Source organism: Delphinus delphis, chromosome X, assembly GCF_949987515.2.
Source record: "Delphinus delphis chromosome X, mDelDel1.2, whole genome shotgun sequence".
NCBI lineage: Eukaryota > Metazoa > Chordata > Mammalia > Artiodactyla > Delphinidae > Delphinus > Delphinus delphis.
This window is the reverse complement of record NC_082704.1, coordinates 3,275,035-3,294,817: the sequence shown is the minus strand read 5'-3', so window position 1 is coordinate 3,294,817 and position 19,783 is coordinate 3,275,035. Positions and strand designations below refer to the sequence as shown.

Below are 19,783 nucleotides of genomic sequence, written 5' to 3'. Positions count from 1 at the left end.
GGTACTACAGCTGCCAAACGGGACCCACATGACTTGGAGAGCCAGCAGCTCCTTTAGCCTGAGCAAGCTAACCGGTCAACTAGCCAGGGATTTAACAGAGACGTGAGACAACCATAGGGGGTTTGATACACTCTCCACGTAGCCTTGGTTGCCCCGAAGCTGAGGACGTGCCCAGCAGAGACAGTACTGGTATTGGCTGAAGGCCAGCTACGGACAGCAATGGAGCAGAATTGAGAGTCCAGAAACAAACTCTTACATCTATGGTCAATTGATTTTCCATAGGAGCCAAGACAGTTTAGTAGGGAAAGGAAAATCTTGTCAACCAGTGGTGCCAGGACGATTGGATATCCACACGCAAAAGGATAAAGTTGGACTCCTATTTCCCACCACACACAGATGAACTAAAAGATGGAACAAAGGCATAAATGTAAAAGCAAAACCAATAAAACTCTTAGAAGAGGACATAAGAAAACATCTTCATGAACTTAGTTCTTAAAACACCAAAGCATGATCCGTAAAAGAAAAAAAATTGATAAATCGAACTTTATAAAAAAATAAATTTTATTATTTGGTAAACAACACTATGAAGAAAAGGAAGAGACAAGCCACAGACTGGGAAAAAATATTTTTAAAATCATATACCTGAAAAAGGATTTGTATCCAGGTTAAAAATAGGACTAATAAAAGCAAACTGAATTTTTCACATGGGCAAAAAATCTGAACAGACTTCAAAGAACAGTATAAAATAAGAATATAAAAAGATGCTCAACATCACTTCCCATTAGGAAAATACAATGAAAAAACAATTAGATACCCCTACACAAGTATTAGAATGCCTAAAATGAAAAAAAAACCAAAAAACATACCCTGACAGAACCCTCTTACACTGCTGGTGGGAATGTAAATTGGTGCAGCCACTATGGAAAACAGTATGGAGGTTCCTCAGAAAACTAAAAATAGAACTATATGATCCAGTAATCCCACTCCTGGGCGTATATACAGACAAAACTACAATTCAAAAAGATACATGCACCCCAATGTTCACTGCAGCACTATTTACAAAAGCCAAGACTTGGAAGCAACCTAAGTGTTCACTGAAAGATGAATGGATAAAGAAGTTGTGGTACATATATACCATGGAGTATTACTCAGCCATGAAAAAAGGAATGAAATAATGCCATCTGCAGCTACATGGATGGACCTAGAGACTATCATACTAAGCAAAGTAAGTCAGACAGAGAAAGAAAAATACCATATGATAACACTTACATGTGGAATTTAAAATATGACACAAATGAACATATCCACGAAACAGACTCACAGACACAGAGAATAGATTTGTGGTTGCCAAGGGAGGAGGGAGGGAGGGAAGGATTGGGAGTTGGAGATTAGCAGATGCAAACTAGTATATATAGGATGGATAAACAACAAGGTCTTACTGTTGTAGCATGGGGAACTATATTCAATATCCTGAGATAAACCATAATGGAAAAGTACATACATATATATATATATATATAACTGAGTTACTTTGCTATACAGCAGAAATTAATACAACATTGTAAATCAAATATACTTCAAAAAAAATTTGTTTAAACCCTGACAATATCAATTGCTGATAAGCATGTAGAGCAACTGGAACTCTCATTCATTACTCATGGAAAAGTATTGGGTTGGCCAAAAAGTTCGTTCGACTATTCCCATAAGATGTAAGAGGTCGGGTTTCCCAAACGAACTTTTTGGCCAACCCAGTATAATGGTACAGCCACTTCAGAAGACAGCTGGGAAGTGTACTGCAAAGCTAAACATAGATTTACCATATGACCCAGAAATTATACACCTAGGTATTTAGCCATGTGGATTGAAAACTTACGCCTGTACAAAAACCTGTATGTAAATATTTATAGCAGCTTTATATATTTATAATCACCAAAAGCTAAATGCAACCAAGATGTCCTTCAATAGGTGAATGTGGTACATCTAGACAATGAAATATTATAAAGAAATGACTTACCAAGCCATGAATAAACATATAGGAACCTTTAATGCACATTGCTAAGTGAAAGAAGCCAGTCTGGAAAGGCTACATACTGTATGATTCTAACCATATGACATTCTGCAAAAGGCAAAAGCTATGGAGATGATAAACAGATTAGTGGTTGCACGAAGAGAAAATGGATTAGGGTTGAGGAAACAGAGAGTGGCTGAGTACCAAAGGGGTATACAGAAGAACTTTTATGGTGACAGACTGTTCTGTATGGTACTTGGGTGGTGGACACATGACTATATGCATTTGTAAAATCCCATACAAATGTGTATCACAAGGCGTGACCTTTAATGTATGCAAGCAAAACACCAACCAGGTTGGTGGGGGATCCCAGGATGGAATGTGGACTGTGACAAATGAATGTCAGAACTGCACTGAATGGAGGGGTCATAAAGGAGCCATGCAAGTAACTTTAGAAAGACGGTACTTTGACTGAAACTGTAAGGTAAAGACAAAAGAAGAAAAACAAACACTGGACTGTAGTTGGTAAAGCTGCGTCTCACAGGGGTATGGGTTAACAATTACGATTGCGCTATACACGTATAATACCAGAATTGAGCAAGTAAGCAAACAGTTGATGGATGGTAGGTTTCTCACTCTCAGAGAGAGAAGTTAAAGGTCAGCAAGAAAGGAATACTAAAATATGTCTCCAACTGTAACCTACTGCCAGAAGGCTTAAGTATGAACTCGTGCTTAGGTTAACACAGATGCTGATGAATAGATACAGAAATAATTATAGATACATATATACACACGGTTTATTAATAAAATACATCCATGTGTTTCCTAGTTGTGCCCACTTAAAGGGTTTAGAAGTAGCAACATCCCACTAATGAATGCACTCAACACCCAGATCTTGGTTTCTAATACCCTCCCCTTTCAGTGGGGAAGAGAATGACATACCACTGGACGCTCGAGGAAAGAGACCCACCAGGCAACAGTGTTCAGGAAGAAGAAGTGAATGAGAACAAGAAAGTGGGAGAGTGCCAGGTAGGGCCCAGGAGGAAAGAACGTGAAGGAGGAGGTGGTCATCAAAGTGAAATGCTGCAGAGGTCACATGGGACAGAGGGCTGTGACCACCAAGAGATGACTGGGGACCAAACAGCAACTCCGGGGGAATGGGAGGAAAGGCTTGCATACACTAAGGTGTAGACCACAGAGGGGGCAATGACGAGATGAAACTGACTGGCTCGAGCTTCTCAGTCAGTGAAAATGCTAGGGAATGGAGGAGGCTGACGGGACCTGTTGATGAGAGACAGTCGCTACTACCTACAGACAAAATACGGGGCACCTACAGGGCCATTAGAAATGTTTTCTTGAGAAAAAATATACAACAGATAACATACTATCTCAGAAATACACTCCAAAACTATAGTTGAGTCTGTGTGCCTAAAACCCACAGTTAGAAAATGCATTAATTAGGACTGTTTTTATGCTGAAGATCGTCATTTATTTAAATGTGGTGTTTCATCTTCATACATGGCATTAGCGCGTTTGCATAGAGAGACTGTCTGAGAACTTCATCGTGTGCTTATCATAACCTAAGGTTCAGTTTCACACTCGTATTTTTTGCCGGGACTCTCTACTTTCTTTTACTGACACCTATAATGACAGAGTATATCTTATGCTAACAATTGATTATTCTTTACAAGAGAAATTCAAATCTGAGCCTAATTAATGAATTTCCTAGCACTTCTTCCTTGTTAAAACAGGTACTTTTAATAAGGAAACCCCTCTCTTCTCACCATCTGGAAATACCATTTGTCACCCGAGAGTAATTGGCTAATTTGCTGGGTTTGCCCTTTAAATGTTCCATGTTCTCCTGACACCTGTGAGTTTCATTTAGAGGTTTTTGGAGCTTTTTACTCAAAATGACACTGTTTGGAAAGGTGGTTTGAAGGACAGATTCGACTACAGTATCCTTTAATCAGAACCACACTGTTCCCATACGAAAGGCACACAATTCCTACAAGAAAGAAGCAGATGCTAGTGCCACAGCCTAGACTGTGGGGAGTACAGCAGGCTGACACTGGAAACAATCACATGTTACACTCGGAACTTGCTGTTACACTCACAACCACAAATCACAACCACAACAGGGAATCACCAAAAAATGCTATGCCCACAACTTAGCATCACAACAGGTTACCATCACAATAGTTACAATCATAAAAACTTACCACCAGAACTACAAGTTATAATCACAACATACCATCAGAACAGGTTACAACCACAAGTACCAACCACAAATTACAACCCTAACTTATTTTGCCACATCAAGTCTGGCTAACATTGTCTCCATACTAGGATCAGATCTTGCCAACATATTAAGACAAAAGGTTTAAGTCTTTGGGTGATTTGCGGGGGAACTAAAACTACCTGCCTTGGGGGAGGGTGTGACTATGAAGGGCTGACACATCTGATACAATTTCATCGACCCAGACCCATGAGTGCATGTGTCCATGTGTACAGACACACACACACACACACACACACACACACACACACACAAGTGCATGCAAAATCTGATGAAATCTGAATAAGATCTGTATGTGACTTAATAACAATATTGAACAACTGTCAGCTTCCTGGTTTTGACAATGTAACTATAGTTTTGTCAAGATATCAGGGGAAGCTGGGTGAAGGGTACACAGGAATTTTCCTAAACAATTTGTTTATTTTTACAACTTCTTGTGACTCAAACTACTGCAAAATGAAAAGATTTTAAAAGATATCTGACTTGCTACGGGTGTCTTAAAAAAGCTCTTGTCATGATGAGTTTTGCTCCCCCCATCCCAAGAGTGACAGGCTCCCCAGGTTGCGAAGGCTGTTCCCAATGAGTCCTGTGACCTTCAGTTACTGTAACTGGTGCTGCCTTGGCAAACAGCTTCTGCTAGTGTGGACACATTAACCCATGCAGCAACTTGGCTTAAGGAACATCAGGGAAAATGTGTGGCTTTTCCAAACTGGCTCATAAATGCCCCCTTGAGCTGCACAGTCTCTGTATCATTCCAAGTCAACCCCAAACTGCAAGCAGGGATGTCTAGGAACTAACTACCTTTGATTTCCCAGAGTCTGAGTAAGAACACCTCCAATCAACCTGGTTGCTGTATAATCCCGTCTTTAACAAGAATAAGGCATTTGGACAAATCAGTGCTCCTACCTTTACCCCTGTCAGGTTTGTATTCACCGCCCCCTACTATGTCTTCAAGATCCTTGTCTGAAAAACCTGGAGAAAACAAAACACACATCTCAATGCCAAAAACATTTCTCAGAGACAAGAAATTTGTTACTTAATGTTGTCCAACATCCCCAGAAAGTGACCGCCACTTAAGAGGACCCTTGATGAATGCGTAGGCAAAACTCTAAAGGGGCCCCCAAGATCCCTTCCCATCAGTGTACACACCCCAGTATGCCATGACTGGGCGCGAGTGGAACCATGCGTGGGATGGCTATCAACCCGTGATTAGGTTATATTACATGCCGAGGTGAACGGACTTTGCAGACGTAATTAAGTTACCACATCAGTTTGACTTGGCATTAATCAAAAGGCAGATTTTCCTGGGTGAGCCTGAAATTAATCAAGTGAGCCCTTTAAAACAGGGTTGAGGCCCTCCTGAGCTCAAACACTAGAAGCAATAGACTTAGCCTTCCTCTCCCCCTCCCTGCTCTTCTCTACTCCCCCCTCCCCCTCCCCCTCCCCCTCCCCCCTTCTCTCCCTTCCGTCTAGTCTCTGTTTTTTCTCCTGGTGGTCTTAAGAAGCAAGTATTCACTTGTTCTAGAACTGCAAGGAAACGGTTCTCTGCCAACGAGCACACGAGCTTGGAAGACAACCGAACCTCAGCTGAGACTGCAGACCTGGATGACACTGTGACTGAAGGTGTATGAGGTTCTGAAGAGAAAAACTCAGCTGAGCTGTTCCTGAACTCCTCACCCAAAGAAACAGCTTGTGATCATTTGTTATGGTGGTAACAGAAAACTAATACAAGGAAACCGAAAAATTAATTTTATTATAGCTCAACCGTTGAGTACACATCTTTTAATATTCTGTGATGAAGTGGGAAGCGTGCTTACGGCATTTCTGTTCCACTCCAAAGTCCTATAGTTGACTCAGAAAAGCACATGTGTGACTGTTTCAATTCGGCTTTTATCAGCTGCTTTCTGTCATGAAAGACTACTTTTACTAGAAAGAAAAAGAATGATGGGCTAACTGTGGTATGGCAGCTTGAGTATTTGGAAGGTGTTTTCTTGAAAATGAATGAAATGGGGCTGTCACTTTAAAGAAAACCACTGGCAGTACTTGTTGCCACTGATAATATTTCAAACAGAAAAGAGAATTTTGAAAAATGTATATCTACCACTGCGAGCTTAACAACTTGCCAATACTTAAAGACTTTTTCTAATGAGATGGTGGTGATATTAACAGATGTGAATTGGGGGCACTGCATAATGAAATATGGCATTATTTGGAAGGTCAAAAGACTTAAGAACATCAATATTTTCCAAATGAGCAATGCATAATGCACAAAACCATGAATGGGTAAAGTTCCACTAAAAAGTACATGAGGGGCTTCCCTGGTGGCGCAGTGGTTGAGAGTCCGCCTGCCGGTGCGGGGGACGCGGGTTCGTGCCCCGGTCCGGGAGGATCCCACATGCCGCGGAGCGGCTGGGCCCGTGAGCCATGGCCGCTGAGCCTGCGCGTCCGGAGCCTGTGCTCCGCAACGGGACAGGCCACAACAGTGAGAGGCCCGCGTACAGCAAAAAAAAAAAAAAAGTACATGAGGATCCCTGGGGAGTTTAATGAAATCAACGATGGAAAATTCATTGATATGGTTTCACATTCTACGGTGCACTTAACCTATAAGAAACAACCAGTGGTCGAGTTTGGGTGTCTTACCAAAGAAAAATGATGTGAATCAATGATCTGAAAAGTCTATTAAAATATTCTTCCCCTTTCAATGGCGTATCTCTTATAAGGCCAGATCTCCTTCATATACATCAACTGTAACAACATATCACAACGTGAGCCCAGAAGGAGATGGAGATGTGAGAGTCTAGCTCTTCTTTTTTGGCCGCACCACAGCAGGCGGGATCTTAGTTCCCCAACCAGGAAGTGCGGAGTCTTAACCACTGGACCGCCAGGGAAGTCCCCTAGCTTTCCTACTAAGATAGACATAGAAATTTGCAAAAAATGTACAATGATACCACTTTTCTCACTAAATTGTCTTTATCTTGCCATAGTTATTTCTCATGAAATCTGCTATTTATGTTATTAACATGTGTGTATTTGCTGTTGTTCATTTTAATTTTTCTCCAGTTTTAGACTCAAAGATGATAAATATCGATAGACGTGACCCACACCGCAATAGAGATCCTCCATAATTTGGGGAGTCCTGAGACCAAAACGCTTGAGAACCACTGTGGTAGGGTTCTCCTGGGCCTTGAAGCGCCCCAGCTCTGCCAGGCCAGGAGGGGCTCTGTGCGCTGCTGTAGTTAATGAGCTACACCCTGACCCGGGAGCTACAGCACTGGCCTGTGCCTTCAACCAGCTGTGACTTACCTCCTCCTCCTGCACTCGGCTTCCTGTGGCCATGATCTTGATCATTTCGATCATCCAAGGCATCGGCCAGGTCAAAGTCTTTTTCGTCAGGGGGCCCTAAAACGTAAAAGACAAAGCCAGTTGGTTAAATTACAGGCAGCTCATTTGGACATGGCCCCAGGGAGCTCCACGGGGTCCCTCCTTAGTGTCCTCCTCAGAACAGCCGTGTTACCTGCAGGCTTTGCTGGAGCTCTGGTCGCTCCCGGTCTCCTGGTTGTGGTGGTGACACGGTCCCATCTCTCTAAAAGGGGGAAGGGGGACAGCAAGGGGAGCACAATTAGTAACACACACAGCAGCCCCTGCACGGCTCAGGGAAGTCACAGCATGAGCACAGCACTCCTGTCCTGGTCCTGAGGTCCCTCTGATGCCTCTGAAGAACCACCTTGAGGATGACAAAGAGATGCAAGAGGGTTTACAGGAGACGAGTTCTGCTTGCTTTTCTTCACAGGATGGGTGGTGAGGTGGACATGATCCCACATTTGATCTGGTGATTAGTGGAGCTGGGACTTGAGCCCAGATCTACAGGAGATGACCACATGCTTCAGGGGGTCCCAGAGCTGGAGCACAACCCGAGAGCTCCAAGCCTTGGCCGTCACCACTCTCAACCCGGCACCGCAATCACAGGTAATACTGCCCAGGGATGAAGTGACGCTATGTTCCCAGTAGAGTATGGGAGTGTCTCATCAGCTGAAAGTGGTTACAACACCAACAAAATATTGTATATAAGTGTGGTTACTGCTGTTAATACTAGGTCTTTCAGCTCAACCATATTCCTTTAAAATTGTGGACTTCTTGCACATCAATTACGTAGCATGCCACACAGGAGTTTTCCAGTAGTTTTTCTTGAACTTCAAGACTCCCATAACTGTTCCTATAATTGGAGGTAGCAGAGGGACAGGAAATTTAAGGGAAGGGAAAGGCATAGACAGTGCTGTATACAGGAAGCACTTAGAATAGAAGCAGCAATGTTTGTGGGGGAAAAAACCTCAATGACTTTTACAGATCAATAACGTAATCCTCAAACTGCCCAGGTAATTTACAATGCATTACCTATCTTTTTTGGATAGAGCCTAGGGTTGTCTATGGATCAAAGAATTATAAGTCTGAGTCTTCTGGAAAGAGTGTTAAAAACACAGTAAGACATGACCTGCCAGTTCTCACTAGCAATAAAGGGGGATGTCACATAATGATAAAGGACCAATCCACCAGGAACACAACAATCGTAAGTGTGTAAGCACCAAACAAGAGTCTCAAAACACATGAAGCTAAAATTCACAGAGCTGAGAAAAGAAATAAACAAATCCAAATACTCTACTCTCAGCAACTGACAGAACTACTAGAATGAAAACCAGCAAGGACATAGAAGAACTAAACAACACAGTCAACTAACAGGATGCAACTGGCATAATGGACACTACCCAATCGCAGCAGAGTAAGTAACTGTTTAAGCACCCATGGAATATTCACCAACAGATCACACCCTGAACCAGAAACAAACCTCAACAAATTTAAAAGTATGGAAGTGATAGAGAGTGGTATCTCTGACTATAATGGAATCAAACTAGAAACAACCAAACCAAAAACAAGTAAGAGAAAACAAGAAAATCTCTAAACACTTGGAAATAAACAACACACTTCTAAATAAAACAACGGTCAATGAGAAAGTCTCAAAATGAAATTTTAAGAATAAATAGCCCTAATGAAAATGAAAATACAGCATATCAAAATATGGGAGATGTAACTAAAGTAATGCTGAGAGGGAAGTTTATAGCACTAAATGCTTAAATTAGAAACAAAGAAAGGTCTCAAATCAATAATCCAAGTTCCTAACCCAAGATACTAGAAAATGACAAGCTAGATACTAGAAAAACAAACCCAAAGCAAGCAGACAGAAGGAAATAATGTAAGAGCAGAAATCAATGAAATTGAAAATAGAAAAGTAAAATAGATCAACCAAACGGCTTGTTCTTTGAAAAAGTCAGTAAAATTGATACACCTCTAGCCTTACTAACAAATATAATTGAAGAAAAAAACCCCAAAATACTAATATAAGGAATGAAACAGCAGATATCATTATAGATTCTGCACTATTAAAAGGATAATAAGAAAACGCTATGAACAACTTTATGTATTTGACAACTTAAAAGAAATGGACCAATTCCTTGAAATCCACAAACTATCACAACTCAACTCAATCCCATGTTCACGTAACATAAGACTAATATTGTTAAGATGACAATACTACCCAAAGTGATCTACAGATTCAGTGCAATCTCTACCGAAATCCAAAACAGTTTTTTGGGCAGACTTAGAAAACCCCATCCTAAAATTCATATGGAGTCTCAAGAGACCCCAAATAGACAAAAGAATCTTGAAAAAGAAGAACTCACTTTCCTGATTTCAAAACTTACTACAAAGCTACAGCAATCAAAACAGTGTGGTACTGGCATAAGAACAGACATAGAGACTAACAGAACAGAACAGAAAGCCCAGACATAACTCTATGGTCAATATGTTCTTGACAAGGGTACCAAGAAACTGAATATCCACATGCCAAAGAATGAAGTTGGACCCTTACCTTACACCATATATAAAAATTAATTCAAAATGGATCAAAGTCCTAAACATAAGAGCTCAAACTATAAAACTCTTAGGAAAAAACATAGGGGAAAATCTTCATGATATTGGATTTGGTAATGACTTCTTGGATATGACACCAAAAGCATAGGCAACAAAAGGAATAATAGATAAATTGGCCCTCATCAAAAGTAAAGCCTTTTGTGCAAAGGACACTATCAAGAGAATCAAAAAACAATCCCAGAATGAGAGAATATATTCATAAATCATATATCCAGTAAGAGATTAAAACCCAGACTATATAAAGGACTCCTACAACAATTTAAAAAATGAGATTTAAAGATGGGCAAAGAACTTGAATAGACATATCTTCAAAGAAGATATACAAATGGTCAATAAGCACATGAAAAATGCTCAAAGTATTGGTCATTAGGGAAATATAAATCAAATCCACAAGGAGATACCACTTCACACTCATTAGGATGGCTATTATCAAAAGAAAAATGAAAAATAACAAATGTTGGTGAGGATGTGGAGAAATTGGAACCCTGGTATGTTGCTGGTGGGAATGTATAAAATGGTGCAGCTGCTGTGGAGAACACTTTGGTGATTACTCAAAAATTTAAACGTAGAATTACTACCTGATCCTTCGATTCCACCTCTAGGTATAAGCCCAAAAGGACTGAAGGCAGGGACTCAAATGGATACCTGCACAATGTTCAATACAGCACTATTCACAACAGACAAAGGGTAGAAACAACTCAAACGTCTGTCAATTTATAAACAGATAAAATATGGTATATACACACAATGGAATATTACTCAGCCTTATAAAGGAATGAAATTCTGATACATGCAACAACATGGACAAACTTGGAAAGCATTATGCTAAGTGAAATAAGCCAGACATAAAAGGACATATTTTGTATGATTCCACTTATTTCAGGTACCTAGAATGGGAAAATTCTTAGAGACAGAAAGTAGAACAGAGGTTAGCAGGGGTTCAGGGTAGAGGAAAATGAGGAGTTACTGTTTACTGGCTACAGAGTTTCTGTTTGGGATGAGGAGAAAGTTCTGGAAATGGATAGTGGTGATGGTTGTCCAACACTGGGAATGTACTTAATGCCAATGAACTGTACATTTAAAATGGTTAAAATTGGGGCTTCCCTGGTGGCGCAGTGGTTGAGGGTCCGCCTGCTGATGCAGGGGACGCGGGTTCGTGCCCCGGTCCGGGAAGATCCCACACGCCGCGGAGCGGCTGGGCCCGTGAGCCATGGCCGCTGAGCCTGCGCGTCCGGAGCCTGTGCTCCGCAACGGGAGAGGCCACAACAGTGAGAGGCCCGCGTACCGCAAAAAAAAAAGAAAAGGTTAAAATGGTAAATTCTATGTTAGTATGTTTACCACAATAAAAAAATAATTCAACCTAGATGAAAACACAATCTGAATATCTCTATAACCATTAATGAAACAGAATTTTTAATTTAAAAGCTCCTAAAAAAAGAAATTTCCAGGCTTTTTGATGGTTTCACTGGTAAATTTTACCAAGCATTTAAAGAGGAATTAACACCAATTTTATAAAACCTCTTCCAGAAAATAGGGAGGAGGGATATTTCCCAACTTATTTTATGAGGCCAGCATTAACCTGATAATAAACACAGAAAAAGACTGTATTAAGAAAAAACTACAGCCCAATCTCTCTCCTGAACTAATATATAAAATCCTCAACAAGATATTAGCAAACTAAACAGAATGTATAGAAAGAATTATACATCATGAACAAACGGGACTTGTTCTGGTTATGCAAGGCTGGATCAACATTTGAAAAACAATGTGCCCTACGATATCAGTGGCCTAAAGAAGAAAAAACTCATATACAGGCATACCTCGGAGATACTGTGGGGATGGTTCCAGACCACTGCAATAAAGCGAATATTAATAAAGCAAGTCACATGATTTTTTTTTTTTGGTTTCCCAGTGCACATAAAATTATGTTTACGGGCTTCCCTGGTGGCGCAGTGGTTGAGAGTCCGCCTGCCGATGCAGGGGACGCGGGTTTGTGCCCTGGTCCGGGAAGATCCCACATGCCGTGGAGCGGCTGGGCCCATGAGCCATGGCTGCTGAGCCTGCGCGTCCGGAGCCTGTGCTCCACAACGGGAGAGGCCACAGCAGTGAGAGGCCCGCGTGCCACAAAAAAAAAAAAAAAAAAAAATTATGTTTACACTATACTGTAGTCTATTAAAGTGCAACAGCATTATGCCCCCCCAAAAATGTATGTACCTTAATTAAAAAATATTTTACTACTAAAAAATGCTATCCATAATCTGAGCCTTCAGGGAGTAGTAATCTTTTTGCAACAGGAACATCAACGATCACTTATCACAGACCGCAGCAAATATAATAATAATGAAAAAGTTTCAAATAGTTTTGAATTACCAACACGTGACACAGAGACACGAAGTCAGCAAATGCGGTTGGAAAAATGGCACTGATAGACTGGCTCAACGCAGGGTCACCACAAAACTTCAATTTGTAAAAACGCAATATCTGCAAAGTGCAATAAAGTGAAGCGCAATAAAACGAGGTCTGCCTGTAATCTTATCAACGTGGAAAATCCAATGCCCATTTATGAAAAAAATTCAGCAAATTAGGAATAGAGGGAAGTACCTCAACTTCATAGAGAGCATCTAGAAAACACCCATAGCTCTTGTCAGACTTAATGGTGAAAGACTGAACACTCTCTCCTGAAGATCAGGAACAGGCCAAGGACACTGTTCTCACCACTCTTATTTAACATAGCATGGGAGGTTCAACATTGCAATGAGAAATAAAAGACATACAGATTGGGAAGGAAGAAATAAACCTATCCCTATTTGCCGATGACATGATCATCTATGTAGAAAACTCCAAGGAACCTACAAAAAACGCTTCCTAGAATCAGTAAGTGACTTCAGCAAGGTCTAACGATACAGGAGCAACAAATATCAAAATCAATCATATGATAGCAATGAACATACGGAATCTAAAATTAAAACACATAACCATTTAAAATTGTTCCAGAGAAAATGAAATACTTAGCTGTACACTTGAAAAACATGTACAGGACCTGCAGGCTGAAAATTACAATATGCTTATGAGCGAAATCAAAGAAGACATAAATAAATGGAGAGACATACTGTGTTCATGGATTTGAAGACTCCCTTAAAGACATCAACTCTTCCCAAATTCATCTACATATTTAACACAAGTCCTATCAAAATCCCAGCCAGCTTTCTGTAGACATAAATAAACTTATTCTAAAACTTGTATAGAAAAGCACAGGCCCTAGAATAGCTAAAACAACCTTGAGAAAGAAGAATAAAGTGGGGGGGAAATCAGCCTACCCAGTATTAAGGCTTACTTTATGGTTACAGTAATCAAGACAGTGGCAGAAGGGTAGACACATAGAACAGTACAACAGAATGAACTACCTAGAAAGACCTGCCCAAATATGCTCAAGAGGTTTCTGTTAAAGGCGCAAAAGCCACTCAATGGAAGCAGGACAGCCTTTCCAACAAAAGGTGCTGGAGCAACTAGGCATCTATAGGCAAAAATAATGAACCTTGATCTAATCCCCACACACCTCATACAAACCCTAACTCAAAACTGATGACTTTTTTGGGTCTTAAGTGTACATCTATAGAACTTTCAGAAGGAATGATATGAGAAAAATCTTCAGGACTAAGGGCTTGGGGAAGAGTTCATAGACTTGACCATAAAACCATGATCCACAAAAGAAAAAAATGGATAAATCAGACGTCATCAAAATTAAAAATTTCCTTTTGTGAAAGACTCTATTAAGAAGATGAAAAGACAAGCTATAGAGTAAAAGAAAATATTTGCAAAACACATACCCATCTAAGGACTAGTGTCTAGAATATATGAAGAGCTCTCAAAATTGAACAGCAAAATCAAACAATCCGATTAAAATGGGCGAAAGACATGAAGAGGCATTTCACTGACGGGTTTACATGAATGGCCAATAAGCACATGCAATCAGGGAAATGCAAACTAAAACCACAATGAGGTATCACTACACACCAATCAGAATGACTAAAAAAAATAGTGATAACACTAAGTGCTGACAAGGATGCAGAGAAAGTGGATCACTCATTTATTGCTGGTGGGAATATAAAATGGTACAGCTAGTCTGGGACACAGGTTGGCAATATTCTTAAAAAACGAACCCTATGACTACCATAGAACCCAGCAATTACCCACCTGGGCATTTATCCCAGAGAAATGAAAACTCATGTTCATACAAAAACCTAGAGCCCAAAACTGGAAACAACCCAGATGATCTTCATAAATAAACTATAGTACATCTACATCATGGAATACTATTCAGCAAGGAAAAGCAACAAACTATTGATACATGCAATGCCTTGGATGGACCTCAAGGGAATTATGCTGAGTGAAAAAAAGCCAATCCCCAAACATTACATACTACATGATTCCATTTACGTAACATTTTCTAAATTGCCAAATTCTATAGATGGAGAAAAGATTAGTGCTTAGGGACAGGAAATGGGGGTGGGCACAGCAGAAGGGAGATAGTTGTTTTTATAAAGCACAGCACGAGGGTCTTTGTGGTCATGGAACTGTTCTCTGTCTGGACTACCATGGTGGATGTATGAACCTACACAGGAGACAAAACTGCACAGACGTGAAGACACACACACAGACACGAGTACAAGTAAAACGGAACATCTGAATAAGATCACTAGATTATATCAACGTCAAGATCCTGGTTGTGACACTGTACTATAATTTTTCAGGTGTTACCATTGGGGAACTGGTACAGTGTGATGGGATCTCTCTGGAGTATTTCTTACACATTGATGTGAATTTTACAGTTAGCTCTGAAGAAAATGTCAATCCGAAAATAGTTAATGATTGATTTGAGCATCGTAGTCATTTCTCATAGGGAAAAAAAAAAGTCTGACACGTAAATAGCTGGTCTTCAGGGGTGCACAAATGTCTATTGTCGACCTTAAAAACTAAGGAGCGAATCGTGTAGACCTCACCTTAGGGGAAAAGAGCAGCAGGAAGAACATCGAGAAGGGAGGCGGCACGTACAAGGACGTTTTCCAGACAAATGAAGCCGATTCTTTCCTGATCCCAATGGTTCATACAACACTGAAAATCTTCCAGAGAGAATATCTTTACAGAGCAAACAGCACAGCTCTTTTCCTCTTTGAAGTGAAGATACAACATACACGCTTCGAGAGGGCCCGGGTCACTATTTGTCTGTTATCACACTGTGCCTACCTCTTAAAGACCAGTCCCCTTTTCAGCTTTCTAGATCACTGGAGCGAATCTTCCATGGACTAGGAAACTGCCCAGCAGACCTGCGGATGAGGAGGCCCGTGCCGGCGCCTCTACGGCCAGGTGCACGAGCTGACCCTACGCTCACCTTCAGGTCATCACCACCTTCCTGGGCAAACACTTCTAAGAGCCACACACACAGAGGAAGAGGCCCTTGGGGTGAAGCCAGAATGCCTGGGCCCAGGCCAGCTACACTGCTGGCTTATTATAAACGTTAATATATGCTCAGTAGAAAAATGAATCCAATGGTGTAGAATCCTAAGAAAGAAAATATAAAAGACAGCCAAATCTATCCCCACAGGTAGCCACTCTCAATCTTTTCAGATCTGCATGTGTCTGTCTCGCTCTCTCTCCATGTCTCTGTGTGTGTGTGTGCCCCTCTCTCTGTGTCTCTCTCTCTTGCATGTCTCTCTCCGTGTCTGTGTCTCCCTGTCTTTCTTTCCCTGTGTCTCTCTCCCCGTCTGTGTGTGTGTGTGTCCGTGTCTCCGTTCGCATCTCTCTGTGTGTCTCTCTGTGCATGTCTCTCTTTCTGTGTCTCTCTCTGCCCATATGTCTCTCTGCATGTCCGTGTCTTTCTGCGTGCGTGTCTGTGTTCACATACACTTAAATTTGATAGAAATTAATTCGTACTATATATATCCTGTTCTGTAACTTGCTTTTCTCATGCCAGTTCCAGAGATCTACCTTATTCTTTGAAATGGCTGCAGACTATGAATGGTTTAGAATTTATGTATTCAACGGTGTTATTTAAGAGTGTTTTAATTTTTGGCTGATACGAAACGCAAGAAAGCTGCAAACACCATTTCAAATGTACCTCTGCACGTGTGCATAACTCTGTACCCAGACGGAAAATGCTTTGAAGCAGAACTGCTCAAAGATTTTATCAAATCGCCCTCTGAAAAGGTTGAACTAATTTATACAACTGTCTAGAGAAGTGAAACTGTAAAGGTATGGCTCAATACAACAGAAGACATATAAAACCATCTTCCTGCTCGCCCCAGCTCCACAAATACATGTTCACTGCACATTAACATGGACGAGATCACGGATTCGAACGAAAACACACTGACGCCACATAAATATGTAAGGGCATCTTCTCAGTCAGTAGTTCACAAAGAGTGTTCCATGGACCCCAGGGGTCTGTCAGGTCATAACTATTTTCGTAATCATCCTCAAGCGTCCTTTGCCCTTTTTACAGGGTTGACATTTGCACTGTGATACAAATGCAATGGTGAATAAACCTCCAGGCCCTTTGCCTGAACCAAGGAAGTAAGGAGCAGTAAACGCTATGAGAAGTCATTAGATCCTTCGCTACTCGAAGATAGCTGTCGAGACTCCCGCCCCCTGGCGTACACACCATGTATAATACCAGCCTGCGGAGTGTGGGAGGGACTGAGCTACTTCCATGACCAGGTTACGACATGGCAGAGGTGAAGGGATTTTGCAGATACAATTAGGATGCCCAATCCGTATGACTGAATTACTCAAAAGGCAGAATATTCTGGGTGATTTGGACATAATCAAGTGAGTCCTTGAAAAGAGGGCTGGAGGCCTTCCCTGAGCTAACATTAGAGGTAGCAGACTCTCATTCTTTTGCTGACCTTGAAGAAGCAAGTGGCCATGAGTTCTGTAGCTGCACAGAATGGAATTCTGCCAACAATCCCAACCTGTGGATATGTCGCCTTATGTGGGAAAAGGGACGTGGCAGATGTGAGTAAGCTAAGCACCTTGAGATGGGGAGACTGTTCTGGATCATCTAGGCGGGCCCAGTGTGATCACAGGAATACTAGTAAGAGAACGAGACCAGCAGGAGAGTCAAGGAAGGAGACGTGATGATGGAAGCAGGGGTGAGAGTGAGAGAGAAATCTGAGGTTGCTATTCTGTTGGCTTTGCAGATGGAGGAGGTATCCAACAAGGCAAAACTGCAGGCAAAGGCGAGGAAACAGGCTAGAGCTTCCAAAAGGAAGACAGCCCTACCCATAACTTCACTGTAGCCCAGTGAAACCCAAATCATAGTTCTCACCTCTACAACTATAAGATAATCAATTTGTGCTGTTTTAAGCCAGCACGTTCTTGTAATTTACTACAACAGCAATAGGAAATCCCTAAATAAATACCTAAAACTGTGGAAGCAACTTCGGAATCGAGTAATAGACAAAAGCTGGAAGAATTCTGAGAAGCAAAGCCTGACTGCCTTGAGCCGACTTAGTGGAAATACAGACGTGAACAACTAGTAACAGCTAGTGAGGATTCAGAAGGAGGTCAGGAACATGGTAGAGGAAACCTGTATCATACTAGGGAACGCCTAAATCATCACGAACAGACTGTTGACAGAAATGTGGATGTTAAAGGCTTCGCCAGTGAGGTCTCAGATGGAAGCAGGGAAAATGTTATTGGACGCCAGAGGAAAGTAGATCCTTACCAGGTAGTGGCAGAAGACTTGGCTGAATTGTGCATCCTATAGTTACGTGGAAAGCAGAACTTCTCAACAATGAACCTGGATGTTTGAGCTGAGGAGATTTCCAAGTAGAGTGTTAGGGGTATGGCCTATTTTCTTCTTGCTGCTCATAGTAAAATGCAAGAGGAAAGGAAGAGATTGAAGGAAGAACTCTTGAGCAAAAAGGAACCAGGACTTGATGATTTGGAAAAATTTCAACCTATCCTAATTGCCAAAAAATGCTAGAATTAGGGGACTCGCTGTCAAGAAAGCTCTGGGGAGAAAGTCAATGGTGTGGCGGGAAAACATTATATGAGTACCTTGGAAGGGTCAAAAGGTCAGATTAAACATAAGATTATTCATGGATCCCCTCTGCCATCTCAGCAGAAGCCAGAAGTATAGACGACATCATTCAAGAAAGATCTGTGGAAGAGCCTCTTTCCCAGTGGGGTGATCACCAGTATATACGTGGGAAACCCACAGAGTTCTTGAGAATTTTAGAACAGCAGGAACACTGCCAGCCTGCAATTAAAAGGGACAGAAAGAGAAAAAAATGTAAGAAGGCTGTTAGACTCCCCAAATTCTACAGGCAGAAAATACGCTGATATAACTACTCAGTTGCAAACATGTGCTATTTTTCCTGAACAAGGGAGGCTGATTCTGAGGGCAGAGCTGCAAACTCAGAACGTAGAGCTGTGAAACACAGTGCATCATCCCAAAGCCTGGAACCTAAAGGACTTGGATTTGGGAATTTCTTGAGACTGGTGAAGTCTTTTTTTTTTTTTTCACTTGAAGCTTGAAATCTTTTTGCCTGATGTTTTCTCACTTTTGTAAATGGAATGCCTATAACCGTTATTTTATGCCTGTCCGTTGTATTTTGGGGAGCAGATAACTTGTTTCTTGACTTTCATAGGTTTGTAGATGGAGAAGTGTCATAGCCAAAGCTTCACCCATGCCTGACTTATATAATTTAGATGATGAGATTTGGGATGTTTCTGCTGATGAAATTATGATGAGATTTTGCAATTTGAGTTGACGATGTGATGGGATGAAACTTTTTTTTTTTCTTTTTTATCGGTACGCGGGCCTCTCACTGTTGTGGCCTCTCCCGTTGTGGAGCACAGGCTCCGGACACGCAGGCTCAGCGGCCATGGCTCACGGGCCCAGCCGCTCCGCGGCATGTGGGATCTTCCCGGACCGCGGCACGAACCCGCGTCCCCTGCATCGGCAGGCGGACTCCCAACCACTGCGCCACCAGGGAAGCCCGGGATGAAACTTTTAAAGAAGTTGGAATGGACAATGTATTTTGCAGGTGGAAGGGACATGAAGGTTTGTGAGCCAGACGACAGATGTGTTAGCATTAAAATGTCGCCCCCAAGATGTCAATGTCCTAATTCCCAGAACCTGTGAACATGTTACCTTATATGGCAAAAGGTCTTGCAGATGTTTCTAAATCAAGGACACTGAGATGGGGAGACTATCCTGGATTATCTGGGTGGGTCTGGTGTAATCACAACAGTCCTTAAAAGAGAAATAGAGAAGCAGGAGGGTCACAGGCCAAGTAAAGATGTGATGACAAAAGTAGGGGTGAGAGAGAGAAAGATCTGAAGATGCTACCCTACACTGCTGGCTCTGAAGATGGAGAGAGAGGGCCATGAGCCGAAGAATACAGGCATCCTGAAGAAGCTGGAAAAGACAAGGAGACAACAGACTCTACAGACTCTCTACTAATTCTGTAGAGCCTCCAGAAAAAGAAACA

General features: G+C 41.6%; 1 protein-coding gene across 3 annotated transcripts in view; it reads right to left on the bottom strand.

Moving 5' to 3' along the window:
* CD99L2 (CD99 molecule like 2) overlaps window positions 1-19,783 on the bottom strand; it is a 109,713-nt gene that overhangs the window by 17,924 nt on the left and 72,006 nt on the right. For all 3 annotated transcript variants that reach the window (XM_060002357.1, XM_060002358.1, XM_060002359.1), the window contains exons 5-7: window positions 7,819-7,887; window positions 7,608-7,703; window positions 5,211-5,276 (exon numbers count right to left, since the gene is read on the bottom strand). In XM_060002357.1, coding sequence (XP_059858340.1) covers window positions 5,211-5,276; window positions 7,608-7,703; window positions 7,819-7,887 — 231 coding nt within the window. The remainder of the gene's footprint in view (window positions 1-5,210; window positions 5,277-7,607; window positions 7,704-7,818; window positions 7,888-19,783) is intronic.